At 35.3% G+C, this 19,177-nt stretch overlaps 1 protein-coding gene across 1 annotated transcript in view; it reads right to left on the bottom strand.

Annotated features, from left to right (window-relative positions):
- DENND4C (DENN domain containing 4C) overlaps positions 1-19,177 on the bottom strand; it is a 122,831-nt gene that overhangs the window by 45,697 nt on the left and 57,957 nt on the right. The window contains exons 12-19 of the mRNA XM_042782498.1: positions 18,004-18,149; positions 16,567-16,602; positions 16,350-16,480; positions 14,317-14,449; positions 11,688-11,894; positions 4,684-4,812; positions 4,391-4,535; positions 3,933-4,079 (exon numbers count right to left, since the gene is read on the bottom strand). Coding sequence (XP_042638432.1) covers positions 3,933-4,079; positions 4,391-4,535; positions 4,684-4,812; positions 11,688-11,894; positions 14,317-14,449; positions 16,350-16,480; positions 16,567-16,602; positions 18,004-18,149 — 1,074 coding nt within the window. The remainder of the gene's footprint in view (positions 1-3,932; positions 4,080-4,390; positions 4,536-4,683; positions 4,813-11,687; positions 11,895-14,316; positions 14,450-16,349; positions 16,481-16,566; positions 16,603-18,003; positions 18,150-19,177) is intronic.

Here is a 19,177-nt window from a genome sequence, read left to right as displayed (position 1 = left end):
GTTCAACAAGACAGAAAATAACAAATGCTGACAAGGATGTGGAGAGATTGGGACTCTCATACACTGCTGGTGGGACTGTAAAATGGTACAATCACTGTGGAAAGCAGTATGGCGATTCCTTCAAAAGTTGGAATCAGAAATACCATTTGATCCAGCTATTCCATTACTAGGTATATATCCTAAAAGAAGTGAGAGCCATGACAAGAACAGACATATGCATATCCATGCTCATCACAGCACTATTTACAATAGCCAAAAGATGGAAACAACCTAGGTATCCATCAAATGAGGAATGGATAACCAAACTTTGGTACATACACACAATGGAATACTATGCAATCCTAAATAATAACCTAGAATCTGCAAAACACCACATAAGGTGGATGAACTTGGAGGACGTTATGCTCAGTGAAATAAGTCATTCACAAAGGACAAATATTGTATTAGCCAGTTATTGTAAAAGTTAAAGGAAAGGTTTCTCTATGGAAGGAAATTTTCTTTGTTGGTTACCAGGGGTGGGAAAGGAGGGGAGGGAACACTGTTAGAAAGGCAGAGATAAGTATTGATTTGGGTGAAGAGAAGGGCAATGTACCAAATGTGAGTGATCAAGATGGTGGCACTGAGGAAGAGAAAGACATAGAGAGGTACATGGGAGGTACAAACAACAAATATGAACCCTTTTGCACATACAGTACTGCATTGTCAGTGAAGGCAAACATGGGTATATGGGTGGATAGATGGGTGGGCAGGCTGAAATATTAGGTGTGTGTATGAAGCAGGGAGTGTACCCAAGACCATGTACAGCATTGGCAGATAATGGTCCTAAAAGTGTATTTGTGTGACCTGAATTCCCAGGTGTATAGTAGAGCTGACAAGGGACAAGGTTATAGTCACTTCCTGGCCACAGCCAGCTACCCAGAGGGACTGAGTAGTCGAATCTGTGGCCTTGGGACCATAGTCACAGGCGATAGCAAGCTCAATTGGCATAATATACTACACAAAACATTGTTCCACCTCCTACTTTGGCGAGTAGCGACTGGGATCTTAAAAGCTTGCAAGCAGCCATCTAGATGCAACAACGGGTCTCTCCTCATCCAGAACAAAGAAGAAAGAAGAAAACCAAAGATTCATGTAAACAATTAGTCCTAGCGACTGGTACACCATGCAGTCTGCAACCTATATGACTATAAGACCAGAAGAACTAGATGGTGCCCGGCTTCTGCTGTCAACCACTTGGAGGGGGAATCTATGTAGGAGATCCTAGATAGAGAGGGAGAACAATGTGGAACAAAACTCAAAATCATTTGGGGGCAATAAAAAAAGGGGTGGGGGACCAGGTTTACTGGTCTAATAGAGCCTGGTGGAACCACTGAGACTATGGCCCCTAGCTGTCCTTCAGGTCTGGAATTGAACCCACACCTGTGGCTTCCAGCCAAACAAAAGACAGGCATAGGAGTTGAACATTTACCTGAGGTAGATATACTCCTTGGAAAGAACAATCACGGGAGAAAGAAAGGCTATTTATGCACTGGTAGACAGCTCAGGGGGCGGGAGTGCATGGAGGGATGGATACAGGGAAGAGGTGACTGTCGGGAGGAACTGGGAGGGGAGCTGTTGCATTGTGGTGAATTGTGGCCAATGTCATGAGACAAAGTGTATGTGAACTGCTGTATGGAAAGTGAATTTGCTCTGTAAATTTTCACCCAAAATTAATTTCACTATTAAAAAAAATATAGAGAAAGAAAACAATAAAGCAAATATGATAAGCTAAAAATGAGTGACTCTAGATAAAAGATATCAGCAAATTGTCAATATTATTCCTACAATTTTTCTGTATATTTTAAATTATATCAAGTTAAAGTTTTTGAAAAGTCTCTCTTGGCTTTAAACAATTAAAAGTTGAAAGAAAGACCAGTTACTAGAGAATGAGTATACAGGACGTCAATGAACAACACATAAAATACTATAAAAGATTTAAACTTCTTTAAATACTGCCCTTCAGAATAACTTCAGTCACATTTTTATAGGCTCCTCAGGAAGTCTGGTAAAACAATATGATGCCATGAAATACACACTGGACTGGGAACTAGGTAAACTGATTAAACCCAGATATGTCCCTAACAAGCTAACTGACTCAGTATCACATAGCAAGTGAGAAGATTCTAGGAAACAATCCTTAATGAAAAGAGCAACTCAAATATCTGGGCTGGATGTCTCCCAAAGTATCCAGTGACATCACCAGAAACCCTACAGAGGCACAGTCACTGTAAATTCAGTATCTGGGCTCCAGTCATTCAAAGTGCAGCTGAAAAGAAATAAATGAAAGAGGGATCTGAAGGTCTTCCCCAGTTACTGGAGTCTTTATTCCATTCTCAGAATGTCTAGGAGGCCATTTTTTCCATTAAAGGACTTTGCTGCCTCATTGTAGAATGAGACAAGCTTAAAATTTTAGAGTATTTATTATTATTATTCCTGGTAAATTGGTTTCGTAATGAAATTATTTTTCTGAATTTTCAAAAAATTAAATCCATTTCTCCTATAAATACCAGGACAAAAATACAGGAGGTAAAAGTACATCCATAAAATACAGCAGCTTTAAAATGAAAGTCACATAACAATTCCTCCTTGTTGAAATAAAGTTAATTTACAAATTTACAGGCTTATGTTAGCTTTTAATGATGATCATGTGCTTATGGGAAGGTAATTTTTAACACAAGAATTCCATGGACCAGTTTTAAAACACAAAAACCACTTTCGCAGCTCCTTATAGAAAAATAAATTATGTAAGGCCCATAACACTATTTGACACACTGATGCTACAAACCAACCTCAAAATAATAATTACAGCGAGGCATAGTTTATTTTCAAATGCGATAACAAATATGCTTTGCAAACTGGCCATAAAATGTTAGCTGGATATTTTCAGTAGAGTCTATATGATTACACTTATCTGAAGTAGAAAAGCCAAGGAAACAAAAATTGTTTTCTACTTGTAACAATACTTAAAACACAGCATAAGGTCTCTCCCCCACCCTTGCACATCAGCAAAATTTAACCTAGTAAGTGGGAAATTACCTGAAGTAGTTAACATTCAAGGGTAGAATTAATGCACACGTGTATCCATGGCTTCACGTCACACACGTCTGTCTGCACCCCACACCATGACAGCCAAGGACAAATGCAGCACCAAGAAACAGCACAGAGCAAAAAGCAGAGCAACAAAGAGCAGAGAAAAGGAAACTTCAGTCATTGAGACAAGTTCATCAGAAGCAGCACAGGGATTAGACTCAGAATTCTTTACCAAGAAAAGCTTGAGATAATAACAACAACAAAAAAAAACAACACAAGAAGACAGATTTGCGACACACATGTATCTGCTGCTTTAATCATGCTTATTTCTAAGTACAGAGGACAGGTTATGCCCACAATTATGTATATGAAAAATAGCTTCCATAGCTGCTCAGATTTTTTAAAGTGTCATTTAAATTAACAACTATGCAAACAAGTATCTTTTTTCATGGTGTGTAATTTATTTCTTCCCTCCTTAATATGCATAATCTCAAAGCTTTAAGATAATTTTCTATCTGGTGAAAGAAAAAAGATTTGCAAGTTGTGCCATTAATGTTCAAGTTTATTAGCTCACAATTACTAACAATTTTGTCATACACTTCCATAAATTAATGATGAATAAATACAAAGTAGACTATTTCAGAAGCATCACACTAGAGTCTTATGAATAACTCTCCAAAGTTAATTTTACACTACATGAAATAAAATCTGAGGTGAGAGGTATAATTTCTTCCCTTATTAAAATAGAGTATTTTAAAAATATTCATATTGCACAAACTCAAGAAAAGAAAAGTTTATTTTTAAGAAAAGGAAAATTTAACATGAGAGTAAGTGAAGGGTTAGTAAAATCCAGATTTTAGTACCTGTACTAGAGTGATTATCAGTGGAATCAAGCCTGATTAAATCTCTGACGAAGACTGTGTGCTCCCCACTGTTAGCATCATTAGAACTATCCACGCTACCGTGGCTCACCGTGTCCCCATCACTTCCACCTGTGGCACTCTGAAGAACTAAAGATAAGGACAACAATTCAACAACCCATGCACTGATATAACCTCTGAAACTAAATATGAATGACCAACAGCTCATTTAAAGTTGCAGAATACTTTCTAAGTTTCTGAAAAACAAAAAGCATTTTGGAAAAAAGTAAGCAGTGGATGGCAAAGGGTTTGGTTTTTGGTCTTAATCTTTGTCTTTAAGTTGAATATGACATTATCAGTCAAAATTTCACTGACGATTTTTACTTTAAATAATTAAAAGTTCATTTGCCTATAATGCTTATGGTTCAACAGCAAAGTATCTTTCCAATCACATGTATTACCTGATATTGAAGAGACATGTGACTTTTGCACAGTCTTTTTAAGTGGCTGTCTAAATTGTGCCAAGCCACGCACCACATTCCGTACCTTCGTCCATAAGAAGATACCACTGCGGGTACTGCTAGGCCATGAACTCTCCAAAACAACCTAAAGGTAAAAATAATGTTATTAGAATTACAACTCCAAAATCTTCTCTAAGAGAAGTATCATGAATAATAAAGTGTGTATAAATATATATATATATGAAATTAATCTTAATAAACAGCATATATTGCCTAATTTCAATCCTACTTACCTTATTATAATAACCATAAGTAATGGCATTTGGCTTTATCTTAGCAGTTTTCATTTCAAATAAGACTCTTACTGCTAAAACTGGATGGCCCCAAAGTCCACAAAGTTGCATTACTACTCGATAGCATACCTAACAAAAAAAAATAACATCAAAGTTCAGTAGCCAGCATATTCACCTGTGACTTGTAGAGATTTTAAAATAACTTAATTCAATTCTTCTTATAAAGTCATTAAACATACTATTTTCTCCTTTGTTCTGGTTTGAGAGCCTCAGTAAATTATCTTAAAACCTGTTCATTAATGGAAATACCAGTATTAACTATTTCACTTAAGACTGATGTGCATGTGTTCCATTTGCTTAACTTAGTCTACACTAATACTCACTGCCGTCGAGTCGATTAGACTCATAGTGACCCCTCCTTGGGTTTCCGAGGTGGTATCTCTAGGGAAGTAGATTGCCCAATCTTCCTTCCAAGGAGTGGCTGGTGGGTTTGAACCACCAGCGTTCTGGTTAGCGATCAAATGCCTTAGGCACTACACCACCAGAGTCTACACAAATATGATGGCTATTACTCTCCGCAATTTGAAAAAGAATTCATTTTAAAAACTGAATATGATTAAAATAGCTCTCTGTTCAATGACTATGTGATTATGATATTATCTATTATAATATATATTATATTCTAGTGGCTAAGGCACTTGACTGCTAACCAGAAGGCTGGTGGTTCAAACCCACTAGCCACTCCTCAGAAGGAAGATGGGGCAATCTACTTCTGTAGTGATACTGCCTTGAAAACCCAATGAGGGGTCGCTATGAGTCGGGTCCAACTCGATGGCACATAACAACAACATGCCAAAGTAATGAAAGACAGCATTTCCAAGACACCTGTGTAACAGAAAGGATTCTGTAAAACAAGTATGTTGTGATATTATCAGCTAAGGCTTTTTTGAAGACTTGTGCTTATCAAAGAGGGTTAGATTTGATCCTAAAAGGCGAAGTCAACTGGAAACTCCTAGAAGTTAGGATCTCCTAAGTTGGAAAGGATAAAAACCATGCAGAATGAAACAGGATTCTGAAGTACCCCTGGGAGGAGGTGAACTAGTTTGCATGAACAATGACAAGGAAGGCACAGACCACCACTGCAACTTAATTTGAGAACAAGAAAACACTCATAAAGAATTCTGTTTCATTTTCCTCAAGACAAAGTTGGCTAACAATTTTGAGTACCATAAAGCCAAACTGGTCTCCTTATTAATGGCAAAAGGAAAAAAAAAAAGATTTGAGAAATGGCATTTTATTAAGAAGAGAAGAAATGAAACAGGAATAGAGATGTTGAAGCTCAGTGTTATGAAGCTAGAAATGGTAGCGTATAACTGAAGAGAAGGTCTTAAACTATTAGTGCAACTCTGTAAATTACTAGGATAAGTTAAGTGTTAGGAAAATACATGAAATAGGAACAAGTAAAAGAATGAGGTGGATGGGTTAGGAGACACAGAGGAATGCAAAACAGGGCTCTTGTAATATCTAAAGAGCTGTCTCATAAAAGGGAGGAACCAATTTGTGCAATTCCAAAGAAGTCATAAATAGAACTGAGCTCAACACAAAACATGCATACTTTCTCACAATTAGAGCTAATTCAAACGTAAGCAAGATACCATTACACACTTCCTACAGCATATCTCAGCTTTATGTTGAAGTTGTACTAAAATATCTTCAAAGCTTTATTTGACTATACAATCGTGCAAGCCATAAAGAAGTGAATAATTTTCTATTAAATTGGAATTAATCTGAATTTCCAACACTGTCTCAACCACAGAATTCATTCGTAAGTCTAAAAAGTGTTCCCCCAACATTCTCATGTTCATTTCCATAAGAGCCAGGAATTAACTAAAGAAATAATAATAATGCAGGGATATAATTTTCCATTTTAGCATTTTTGCCTATGACATGTCTTTTGGATATCTGTAGTAGATAAAAGATGGCTACAAATTCTATGGTGTTCCTCTCACTGGGAGGTCTAGTCCTTCCTCCTGAACTGAAGAGAAAGGGCTTCTGAGGCTGCATGACCAATAGAATCCAGCACAAGCGACACTTATCTCAAGGCTTAGGCCTTCAGAAACCAGTAGCTTCTATGTTCTCTCTTGAAACACTCAGTCCTGGAGTTCTAAGGTATCACAGAAAAAATCCAGGGACCACACAGGGAGGTCCTGAGACTATATAGAAGGAGAGGGGGGTCCATATGAGCCAGCCTTTGGACAACTCTGCCAAGGTACCTGGCCAGCACCTTAGTTAAACTATCTTGGACCCTCCAGACCAGTCCCGCCAGCAACTTATTACAATCAAGTGATCTCAGTAGAGGTGATGAAGAATAGAAAAATTGCCCAGAATCCTTCCTGGATTCTCAGCACATAAAATGATGAAATTTAATAAAATGGTTGTTTTAAACTACCATGTTCTCAGGTAGTTTGTTACACAGCAATATACAACAATATCTGTATAAATAGAGGAGGCAATGTAGGAAGAAGCTTGACACAAATATTTTATTTATGAACTTATAATTTATCAAAGCCACTTAGTCACGTACTTCCTTTGAATTTACAGTACAGTCCATATAATCATTATTTCTTTTCTTATATAGCAACTTTAAACATTTTTAAAATACTTCACTGTTTCTCATGAAGTCCCTGGGTGATGCAATCCATTTATGAGCTCAGTTGCTAAATGAAAGGTTAGAGTCCATCTAATAGTATTAAAATAGTATTATTTTATGTTCAAACAAATATCTTTTTTCATGGTGTGAAATTTATTTCTTCCCTTCTTAAATAGTATTAAAAGCAAAAAGTATTATGTATTTTAGATTTACTTTAGCATATGTGGCATATACTATTTCCAGAACTTCTAAGAGTTTTTATTTTAAAATATTTAATATATAACATGTAAAACACAAAAACTGCCAAAGTAAAACAGTAGGCAAATGAATGTGACAGTGAGATCTAATGGAATGTTGTTGTTGTTGTGTGCCGTCGAGTCAGGCCTGACTCATAGTGACCCCTCCTTGGGTTTCCGAGGCAGTATCACTACGGAAGTAGATTGCCCAACCTTCCTTCCGAGGAGTGGCTGGTGGGTTTGAACCGCCAGCCTTCTGGTTAGCAGTCAAGTGCCTTAGGCACTATGCTACCAGGGCTCCTTCATTTATTTGCCAGGTGGCCTTATGTTTATACCATTTCATTTAAGTTTCAATCTCTTTCTTTATAATATATATATACACACACACATACACATATATAAACTGCCTCACAGACTTGCTGGGAATCCCAAAGGAAATAATGTATATGAAATACTGTGAACACTTTAATGTATTATTTTATGTGTAATCTACAAATAGACAAAGAGCGTCAAATGTCTGGCAAATATGAATTCTTAAGTTTTAAAATAAACAATTATTTCTCTCAATTATAGAGATGTAATTACTTCAGTGGACTATGAATCAATATAACTCGTTAGAAGCAGAAATACAATAAATTAACCTCAAAATTTCAAACTGCATATCATGGCATTTATAAGGAAAAAATTCTGGAAAAAAATTTTAGCTTGGTAGTCATAACTGCTCCATGTTTGATAACAAGAGAATGTAACTGTTAGTACCAGACATTATTATATAACATTCATACCTACAGAAGAAAAATTATGTTTGGGGCAATTTGTTATGTGTCATATGAATTTGTAATTTATCAAAGACACTTAGTCACATAGTTCCTTTGAATTTAGAGTACAGTCCATATAATCATTATTTCTTTTCTTATATAGCAACTTTAAAATATTTTTAAAATACTTTTACTGTTTTTCATGAAGTCCCTAGGTGATGCAATCCATTAATGGGCTCAGTTGCTGACTGAAAGGGATGCATCAGAAGAAAGGCCTGGAGATCTACTTCTGAAATATAAGTCACTGAAAACCCTCTGGAGCACAGTTTTACTATCACACAACACAGGAAGGTGCCATGAGTCAGAATCAACTCAATGAAAATTAAGGATCCAGGATGCTCTTCACAAAGTTAAAACGCAATTTAGATATAAAAATTAACTATCAGCACCAGAAATAAGAAACAAGTTTTTAAAAGCAAAAAAAAAAAAAAAAAGGATATGCAAAACGTATATTCTGATAAAGTGCTCTGAATTTCCAAAATGTTTTATAAATACTAGATGAGAGAAAATGTAATCAAATACGAAAATGGGCATTTTAGTTCTTGTTTTCTAACTATTTTTGTTTTCTAACATAAAGATAATACTTTCTTCTGACACGCCTCTAGATGGACTCTAACCTTTCAGTTAGCAACTGAGCACATTGATGGACTGCATTACCCAGGGACTTCATGAAAAAGTGAAGTATTTTTAAAATGTTTTAAAGTTGCTACATAAGAAAAGAAATAATGATTATATGGGCTGTACTCTAAATTCAAAGGAAGTACATGACTAAGTGGCTTCGATAAATTATAAATTCTTAATTATCTTTGATAATTACCAAATTATAGAGCCATATTAGTTTAAAATCATTTTTCTTTAAAAAATAAGTTCCTGCTTAAACTTCCTATGTGCCTCTCTTCAATCCCAATTCCCTTCTATCCCTGTGCTGAGTTTTTATTTTAAATTCTATTTGGGTTCTAAATACTATTTATATTTATATTAACAGGTAAAATATTGGTAGAAGGAAAAACAGCAAAAAGAAAGGCTAAATAAATGTTTCAGGTTCAGTTGCCTCAACTGTTAAGTGGATGTTATTACCACCTGCCTTTAGGATGGTTCTGAGGCTTAAGAGAGACTGTACATGTAAAATGCTCTCAACAACATTCACTGAGTGCTTACTGGGAACTAGGCACTATTCTAGGCACTTTACATATATTAACTCACTTTATGTTCAAATTAACCTTATCAGGAAGCTCATATTTATTATCATCTGTATCAGTGATCCTCATCTGGGGACAATTTTGGCCCCCAGGGGGCATCTGGCAAAGTCTGGAGACATTTTTTATTATGACTGGAGTTGGGGGATGAAGGGTTATGCTACTGGCATCTAGTGTGTAGAGGCCAGGGATGCTGCTACATATCTCACAGTACACAACACAATAAAGAGCTTGTTGCTGTTGTTGTTATGTGCCATTGAGTCAGACCCGACTCATAGCGACCCTCCTTGGGTTTCTGAGGCAGTATCACTACGGAAGTAGATTGCCTCATCTTCCTTCCGAGGAGTGGCTGGTGGGTTTGAACCGCCAGCCTTCTGGTTAGCAGTCAAGTGTCTTAGGCACTATGCTAATAAAGAGCTAAAGAGGCTAAAATGTCAATAAGGCCAAAATTGAGAAAAAATATGATCCACATTTTCACATGAATAATATGAAAAACAAGTTACATAACTCACCCTAGGACACAGATTCTAAGTGGAGAGCCACTGCTAAAATCCTATTCTCTATCTGCTCCCTAACAAAGTTATATAAAGAATAAAATGAAGTCAATGTTATTTTCTATTTTTTAAGGTAAACAACCTGGTCTTTGCAAGGTCTCTGTTTCATTCCAAAGAAGTCTCAAAGTAAGTGTACTTTAAAATAAATAATAAATATTAGTCCTATGATTGGGAGCTCTGGTGGCATAGTACCTAAGGTATCTGACTGCTAACCAGAAAGCTGGCAGTTCAAACCTACTAGTCACTCCTCGGAAGGAAGACTGGGCCATCTATTTCCAAAGAGATACCAGTTTGGAAACCCAAGGAGGGGTTGCTGTAAGTCAGAATCAACTCGACGGCAGTGAGTTTGGTTTTTGTTTTGTTTTGTTTTTAGCCCTATAAAACAGATTAACAGTTTTACCTTTCCTGCTTACTGAAGAATGTTTGGGGATTCTTTAAAGCAAATGAGACGATGCCAAATTGTGCATGTTAAGTTATAGATGACAGAGGCTAATACCAGTATGTCTGCAATACTGCATTACCATTAACATCAAACACCAGGCTACAGACAAAAACAGACAACTGAGAAGATCAGATGGGAGTCAGTGAACAACAGGATTATACTCTAGACCAAAGACAGATTCAGCTGAGGCTAATCATTACAGAAACAACAGAAGACAGACATAAAATAATCCCTCACAGACAGCCAGATACTGTGGGAGAGAGATCCACCGGATCTACTGACCCAGGACCATAGTATTGGGGGACACCAGACTCAACTGGCACAATAAAATACAAAAAATCTTGTTCCACAACCTACTTTAGCAAGTAGTGACTGAAGTTTTAAAAGCTTCTGAGCTGCCACCTAAGATGCAGCTAATGGTCTCCTATCACTGGAAGCGAAGAAGAGTGAATAAAACCAAGGGCAACTGGAAACAATCAGCCCTAGGACATGTCAGACCTCGAGACCAGAAGAATTAGATGGTGCCCAGCTACCAATGCCAACTGCTTGGGAAGGGATCATAACTGGAGATCCTGGATAGAAAAGGAGGAAAAACGTGGAAGAAGATCCAAAAACACAATAATGACCAGAATTACTGGTCGAATGGAGTCTAGTGGGACCCCCAAGACTATCGTCTTGGGATACACTTTGGACCTGGGATAAAACACACTCCCAATGGCTGGCTCTCAGCCCAATAGTAAATAAGCCTTACATGCAGAACACTCAACCCAGGGTGATGCACCCACCTACTCTACGGAGATACATCCCTTGGAGTAATCAGCCATGGGGCACCAAAGGGGCAACATTCACACAGAGAAAAAGTTGGACAGACAGTAGTGAATAACTAAGAAGGGCTCAGGGAGGGAGGCGGTTTACTGGGAAAGGATAGGAGGAGAGTGGGTTAGGGTTGGGGATGGTAATTGGGGATTGAAACCAAATGTACACAAAATGTTGAATGTAAAAGAAATTCTCCTCTGTAAATTTGCACCTAAAGCACAACAAAAAAATAAACAAATAAAGAAAAATAAAAATAAAATTTATCTAAGAAACAATGATTCAATATACTTGCCTCATCAAGTGGATCCACATCTGTTTTCCTCATCTTAATAAGCACATCATATGCCTGCTGAAGTGCTCTGACCTTGGGATGAGAAACTCTAACATAGGCTGGGAGACAGATAAACCATAAGCTGTAACAATGACTGAACAGACACTTGGCCCATTGTGGTGGATTTGCGTAACATCTCTTGGCCAACTTATGAGCCGTTTTTATCTCCTAAAAAGAGAATATTAAGATATTTAGTAGAATTGGTGGTGGTGGTGGGGGGTGCTTGAGAAGGAAGGAGACTATTTTAACATGTAAAATCTGAACTTAAAATGCAACATTTCATGTTACTTTTGTAAGTGGCTTTCTACATGGTTCTTTGAACATCTGCCTACAGAAGTACTTGACACTGTACTGTTATATTTGATGGCAAGCATGTTTCTCCTAACAGGCCAGAAATTCCTTGAAGGCAAATATCATTCACACATATTTATCAAAAACAGAAGGCACTCATTTATTTATTTAATGGATGAAAGGATGACTAAACTTTATGTCCCAAATATAACTTACAAATTCCTCAATCCAGTATCTGAAAGGTGACATTCTTTCCACTCTTCTCCCTGCCAAAAGTTAAGATGCCCTAGGCTATTTCCTGCCAAGATTTACACCTTACCCTCTCTAGCCACAGTCTGTGTTAATTTCTTCAGTTAGTGATTCTTTTTAAAAAAACTATTCCTTTAAAGGCAAGGTGGTCTGAAAAAGACTGAAACTTGCTAACTAACAGTCTGGTAGTTGTGCTCTCTGCTTTTGATTTTTATTCTAATTTATGTGGAGGGAGAATAGGTATCAAAATCACTTATTAAGTTTGAAACTATAGAACTTTTCAGATATGTCACACTACTACTGTGTGCCTTGCACTAAAGATTCCTCTGCTAGAATATATTTTAAATAAAAAGATCCTGATATATCCATTTTACTTTGGAGCTCTAGCTCCATGAGATTTGGAGATGTATTTGAAAATATATTCCCTTGCATTTCTAAGATCTTAAGGCCCTTTTCCAGAAAGCCTGGGGAAAAAAGAAAGAAAAAAAAAATCTGGTGAAAATGAGATCTAGAAGCTGATAGTAAAATTTTCCCCTTTTCAAAAGCTGCCTTTATTAAGCTGGTGACAGTAAGCAAAATATTCTTTGGTTTCTCCTTCAGAAATCATTAAGAGAAAAGTGAATTGTATGTCATTAGGGCAATACTTCAAGTTATTTCAGGATTTGGGGGACTATCCATGAATTGGTAAAACATGAACTGAGAATTTCCATGTTTTGAAGTCCCCCAAATAAATGTATTTAAAAAACAAACAAACTGCCATCAAGTCGATTCTGACTCATAGCAATCCCCATTGGGTTTCCAATGCTGTAAATCTTTACTGAAGAAGATCACCCCATCTTCTTCTGCAGAGCAGCTGGTGGGTTTAAACTGCTGACCTTCTGGTTAGCAACTAAATGCCTTATCCACTATACCACCAGAACTCCTTAAAAATATATGGATAAAGGATGTTTAATTTTAACCCACAATTACTAACAGCTTAACTTTTTATACCTAAATCAGATACAGTATAAAGCAAGATGTCTCGGCTGTCCTAAGTTAATTTCCTTTAGAATTTAGTATTTGGTAGAAAAGTATATTTAAATTAGCCATCAGGGAATGCAAATCAAAAGCACAATGGGATACTTCACAACTACTGGAATGAAAAAAAGAACAGACAATATAATGAGTTGATGAGAAAGTGAAGAAATTGGAACCTTCAAACACTGGTGGCGAGAATGAAAAATAGTGCAGCCACTTTGGAGAACAGTTTCACAGATCTTCAAAATGGTAAACAAAGAGTTATCATGACACATTTCTAGGTATATACCCAGAGAAATGAAAACATACATCCACACCAACACCTGTATACAAATATTCATTGCAGCATTATTTAAATAGCCCAAAAGTGGAATACACCCAAATGTCCATCAATGGATGAAGAGATAAATAATATGTAGTATAGTCATACAAGGAAATACTATTTAACGGTAAAAAGAAATGAAGTGCTAAACTATGCTGCAACATGGGTGAACCTTGAAAACATTATGCTAAATGAAAAGAAGCCAGTTACAAAAGATCACATACTGTACAATTCCATTTATGTGAAATGTCAAGAGAAAACAAATCTATAGAGACAGAAAGAAGACTAGTGATTACCTAGGACCAGGGAGAGGTGAATAGCTAAGGGGTGTGGGGCTTCTTTTTGGGGTGATGAAAAATGTTCTAAAATTGATGGTAGTGGTGACAACACAACTCTGAATATACAAAGAGCCAATGAATTGCAAACATTAAATGGATGACATGAATGTTATGTGGATTATACCTCAATAAAGCTTTTTTGTTTTCTTTCCTTAAGTATATTTGTTTCCACAGGATTCTCTTAAAGGATAAATATAAGCATTCAAAAACTTCAGCCTCCATATTATTAAGTAGAGTTGCAAGAAATCTATTTTAATTCAATTAACAACTTGGGTCCTCAAATAATTGCTGTGGGTGATAATTCTAAGCTATGATTTGTATATTACATGATCACATTTAACATTAACACATATTAAGACAAGTAGTATCTGACCTGTTTAGTTCTCTTAGCCATGAGAGCTGGACTGTTTGTAATGCTATTCCCAGTAGGATGTCTGCTAAAACAAAGTTTCAACTCCTGTGGTCTGTCAAAAAGCTTAAGGTCCAGTCTTGGAAAGTATTTGTAACTAAAATAAAAAGCAAAAATAGAACTGGTGACTTAAAATACATTAATTCTTCAAAGTATTCCAGTAGTTAGTTAAGTATTTCTATGCCTTAAATAGTATCTAATATTATCCCTCAAAATACTTATATAGGAAAAAAAAAATTTTCAAATATATAAATAGTTATAAGATACATAGGCTACCATGTAAGCAACTTTGGCTCCTCTCCATTCCATGTTACTTTTTTTTTTTTTTCCCCTATTTGTTACTTTCAACCAATCCCAGCCCACAACAGAAAATCTTGGTATCTTACCTGACAGAGGAATTAACCCTTTCAATAGAACCCATGTATTAAATGACAATTTATATTTTTATAGCCAGTATACATTATAATTTGAAGTTTTTCCTCATAAAGTTACCTTGCATTGGCATTTCAAAGAATATATCCATAATAATTTTATTTTAGAGCGGAACCACAATTTAACCAATTCCTTAGTGCTATATATTTTTTGGTTATTTCTAAGATTTTTTACAGTAAAATATCTTTGTACATATATATTTGTTAATATTTTTGCTTAATTTCTTAGAATGAGTACTCAATAACAGAATTTGCTAAGGTCAATGGTTATCAAGAGTATTAAAATAATAACCATCAATTTGTCAAATTATTTCCAGGAAGGTTACACTCCAACTAGTACCATAACTTATCTTCAAACTGACAACTGAGATTAAAAATGTTTACACTCACTTTGGTTTGCATTTCTTTAAATAATAGAAAAGGTGAATATATATTTTTTCATAGTAGTGACAATTTGAATTTCTTCTTTGAAATATTCATTCTGGCCAGTCTATTCTGGGAGATGTTCCCTTTCCCTATTTGATTTTACCTCATTTGATGATATATGGATTTCAATTTATAGTAGATAAGGCCAAGTAAAACTAAACTCTATAATCAATGTGAAATCAAAATAATACTTAAGCCACTCAACTAAATCAATAGTATTTAATTAAACTACTCAATCCCTGCCCTGGTGAGATTATATAGTAGTACCATATTTTTGCAGGCACATATTGTACATTCTCTTTGACCCATAAATTCTACTTTTAGGAATATAGCCTAAGAAAGTTAACTGTACATACACAAAGATATGAATAGCAAAGAACTGCAAACAAATCCACAGAATTAAATAAATAACAGTAAATGCTTACAACGTGGTTACTGAAAATGATATAGCACAAAAATAGTTAATAACATGGAACAATGTTCAGACCATTAAGAGAAAACACAAGTTACAAAGAATGTACAAGATGAACTCATTTCGGTTGTTAATAAACATATTAATGTATAAAAAGACAGGAAACACTTATATTTAATTGTTAACAGATATTATGTATTAATGCTACAATGGGAAATTTCAGTTCTCTCTTTTGTTTGACTTTCTAAGTTTACTAAACTGTGTATTATTGTCATAATAATAAAAACAATCAAATCTATTTTCTCAAGATTTCCATTCAAAGCCCTCCAAATCATGTTATTTTTATTTTTGTTGACTTTAATAAAGTCTAATTTCTAGCCCTCTGCTTTTGGTTTCTCTGATATTTTATGAATTCATAAGAATTTCATGGTCTTCAATACTAGCTAACAACAACATCAGCAACAAAACTGTCAAGGAGAGGAAGTAATTTTTTTCTTCTTCAGATTTGAAATTTTTAAACATTGAAATAAGGATTAACAAATGTTTAAGTGAGTAATAATCAACATCTGGTTTTTCCCTTTCAATAAATACCCATCTCCATTTCTGCAATGAATAAATAAAATGAGTAACATTCCAAATTAACACACATCTAGACTGATAATCACAAATGACACAAAATAAACTATCAAAGGTATATCTAAACATCCCTTAAAATAATTTTCCACTACCTGTACTTTGGTGAAAAGTCCTTTCCATCATCAGGAGGTGGCTCTGGTGGCATTATGAATACAGTGTGCTCACTTTTCTGCGAATCATCTAGCTCTATCAATTTGGTATCTTCTGCTGAATCAAAATCAACCTAAAATAATTATTTTCTCCCATTAATTTGCATATAAATCATATCTAATTCTGAAATTTTAACACTCAAGTCTAAGAAAAAAATACCTTATCTGTTTTCTCTGTGCCTTTATCAGGAAACAACTAGACAGGAGAAAAGAGATTCTTAATGAATATGTCCACTGTGAATTTAATAGATATATTTTTAATCTTAAAATTCTGACTGAAAACAAAATTACTACCCTTTCTTAAATCTGGGTAAATAGAAAACATTTCATAATTTTTGGGGAGCTCTACACCATTAGGAGTAGTTCTGGTGGTATAGTGGTTAAAGCATTCCACTGCTAACCATAAGGTCAAAGGTTCAAACTCATTAGCTATTCCCCGGAGAAAGACTAGGAAATCCACTTCTGTAAAGATTTGCAACCTTGGAAACCCTATGGGCCAGTTCTATGCAGTCTTAAAGGGTCAGTATGAATCTGAATCAATTAGAAGGCAGTTGGTTTTATTTTGTTTTTGTATACCATTAGGCTAAAGCATAATATTTCTTTAATGACTATAGGGCAGAAAACAGTTTATTTTAATTCTTCTGCAAATCCATCTTCACAAACAAAAGATGGTCAATCACAAAGGGAATATGGTTTTTCAAATACTTAAAAAAATATTTTTAAACACCTACATTAGTAATTGACATTTTCTAAGCTTCCCATCTAACCGAAAGATAGTTACAATATCAACTTTATAAATAAACAAAAATACTGAATAGTTTTAAAGATAGCCCTGGAGTTCCAGATCACACTGAGAGAACGGGAGAAAACAATTCAAGTTTTCAAAGGCACATAAATCATTCAGAGCCCATAAATTAAAATGTCATCATATTCTAGCTTTTCTGAATACAATCTTAAACTTTATATACTGTTTGTTTAAACAATCAGACCCAAGATCCACTTAGAAAAAAAAAGAACCCTAAGAAAATAAGAAACAAGTAGGAGTCATCACCATGAAGAAGAATCATCATCATCAAGAAGAATATCATCATCAAGAAGAACCCTTCCTTAGAATGAGTGAGGAAAGCTTTAAAATTAAACATATATCTAAATATTTTCCATTGGAACAAAAGAAACATATTTGCAAAAACATTTGGAAAAACATTAAAACAAAAGAACACAGAATTTCCATTACCCATGAAACAATTTTTTTTAAATGAATTACTAGATCTTCTCCTACTCATTTAAATAAAAAAATATGATTATGAGACGTAGAAGGCTCATTGAAACATTCTTAGTAATTAATGGTTACAAAACTTAAGGGACATTCAAAAAGAAAAATTAGGTAGAAACTAGGTATCACAGAGGAAAAGCACTCTTACAGTAAACCAGGAATCTGTAACACACACACACACACACACACACACACACCCATACCACCCCTGTATTGTCTCTCTCACATCATTTAGGTATACTTTGCGCTAATAATGATGATGATTACACAGGTAAACCAAAGTTAAAATTTTTCTTTAACAGTGGTCTACGAAACAAGCTTTACCTTTTCTATGCAGTCATCAAAAAATGCCAATCCAGTATCTTTATCACTTACAAAACTGCACTCTTCAATGAAACGAATAAAAATCTGTGTTTTGGATAAAAGGGTGTAGAATTTTGTATAGGCACGATCTCGACTTTTTAAAAATCCTGGAAAAAACAAAATTACAATTAAATTGAAATTTTAGAGTGGAATTAGATGTTGTATTAAACATCATTTTAAACTTATACACACACGCACACATCTACGTATTATTTTCTCTTTATAAACAGATCTAAGTTTATAGAAGCTTCTAGTAAACAAAGACAACTCCTGCTTGATTTAATCAGCCCGGAGCAATATGCACCAGCATGGATGAGCACAAATTAAAGGGAAAATAAAGTCCCACACTTAGGCAATTAGAATGACTTACACCTTCATCCAGAACCAGTGACCCTATTACATTTCTGTGATCAATTTAATTTTACCAAAGTTTTGACAACGATTTACAACTTTTAAATGCCCCTCAGTCCAATAATCATACCTTATGTGACAGAGAAAATGACAATCAGTTCAATGGAAATGAACTTCACTATCTTATTAAAAAATCACTAATCCTTCTACATTTATCATGTATTCCTTCCCTGTTTTTACAATGGAGATGGTTCCTCCTACCTATCTAAGGCCAAGCCCACCATGTAACCTTGGGATTCCAGCGGCCCCTCTATTGTTCTCAGAGCAATTCTCCCTTTTTACTGGCTATTTCTCTTCAGCACACTCACGTATCTCTCATCTTAAAAAAAAAATCTTTCCTAAACAAGTGATAAGACCCTTCCCTTTTCTGCTACTTCCCTTCTCAATAAAAGGCATGATGATCAACTGGTTATTAAAAACAAAGGCCTTAAAGTTGCTCTTGCCATCTCCCTCTATCTTGCATCCCACACTCAACCACCAAGTCATATTCAACCTACATGCTAAAAAGCATTTTCTATTCACACTATCACGAACTAATCCAGATCACTTCCATGAATCGCTCAGATTACTGCATTAACTTCTTAATTAGTAGATCAACACTTCAGACTGTTCCAATCGAATCTACACATAAAAGCCAAGGAGATTTAGGGTTCCGGCAAGATGGCGGACTAGGCAGAAGGATTGCACAGACCCTCTTCAACAAAGAAAAGGGAAACCAATTAAC

The sequence above is a fragment of the Orycteropus afer genome, unplaced genomic scaffold, assembly GCF_000298275.1.
Source record: "Orycteropus afer afer isolate SDZICR_OR568_19922 unplaced genomic scaffold, OryAfe1.0 scaffold00345, whole genome shotgun sequence".
Lineage (NCBI taxonomy): Eukaryota > Metazoa > Chordata > Mammalia > Tubulidentata > Orycteropodidae > Orycteropus > Orycteropus afer.
Note: the sequence above shows the minus strand (reverse complement) of the source record. Positions and strands in the feature narration are given on the sequence as shown.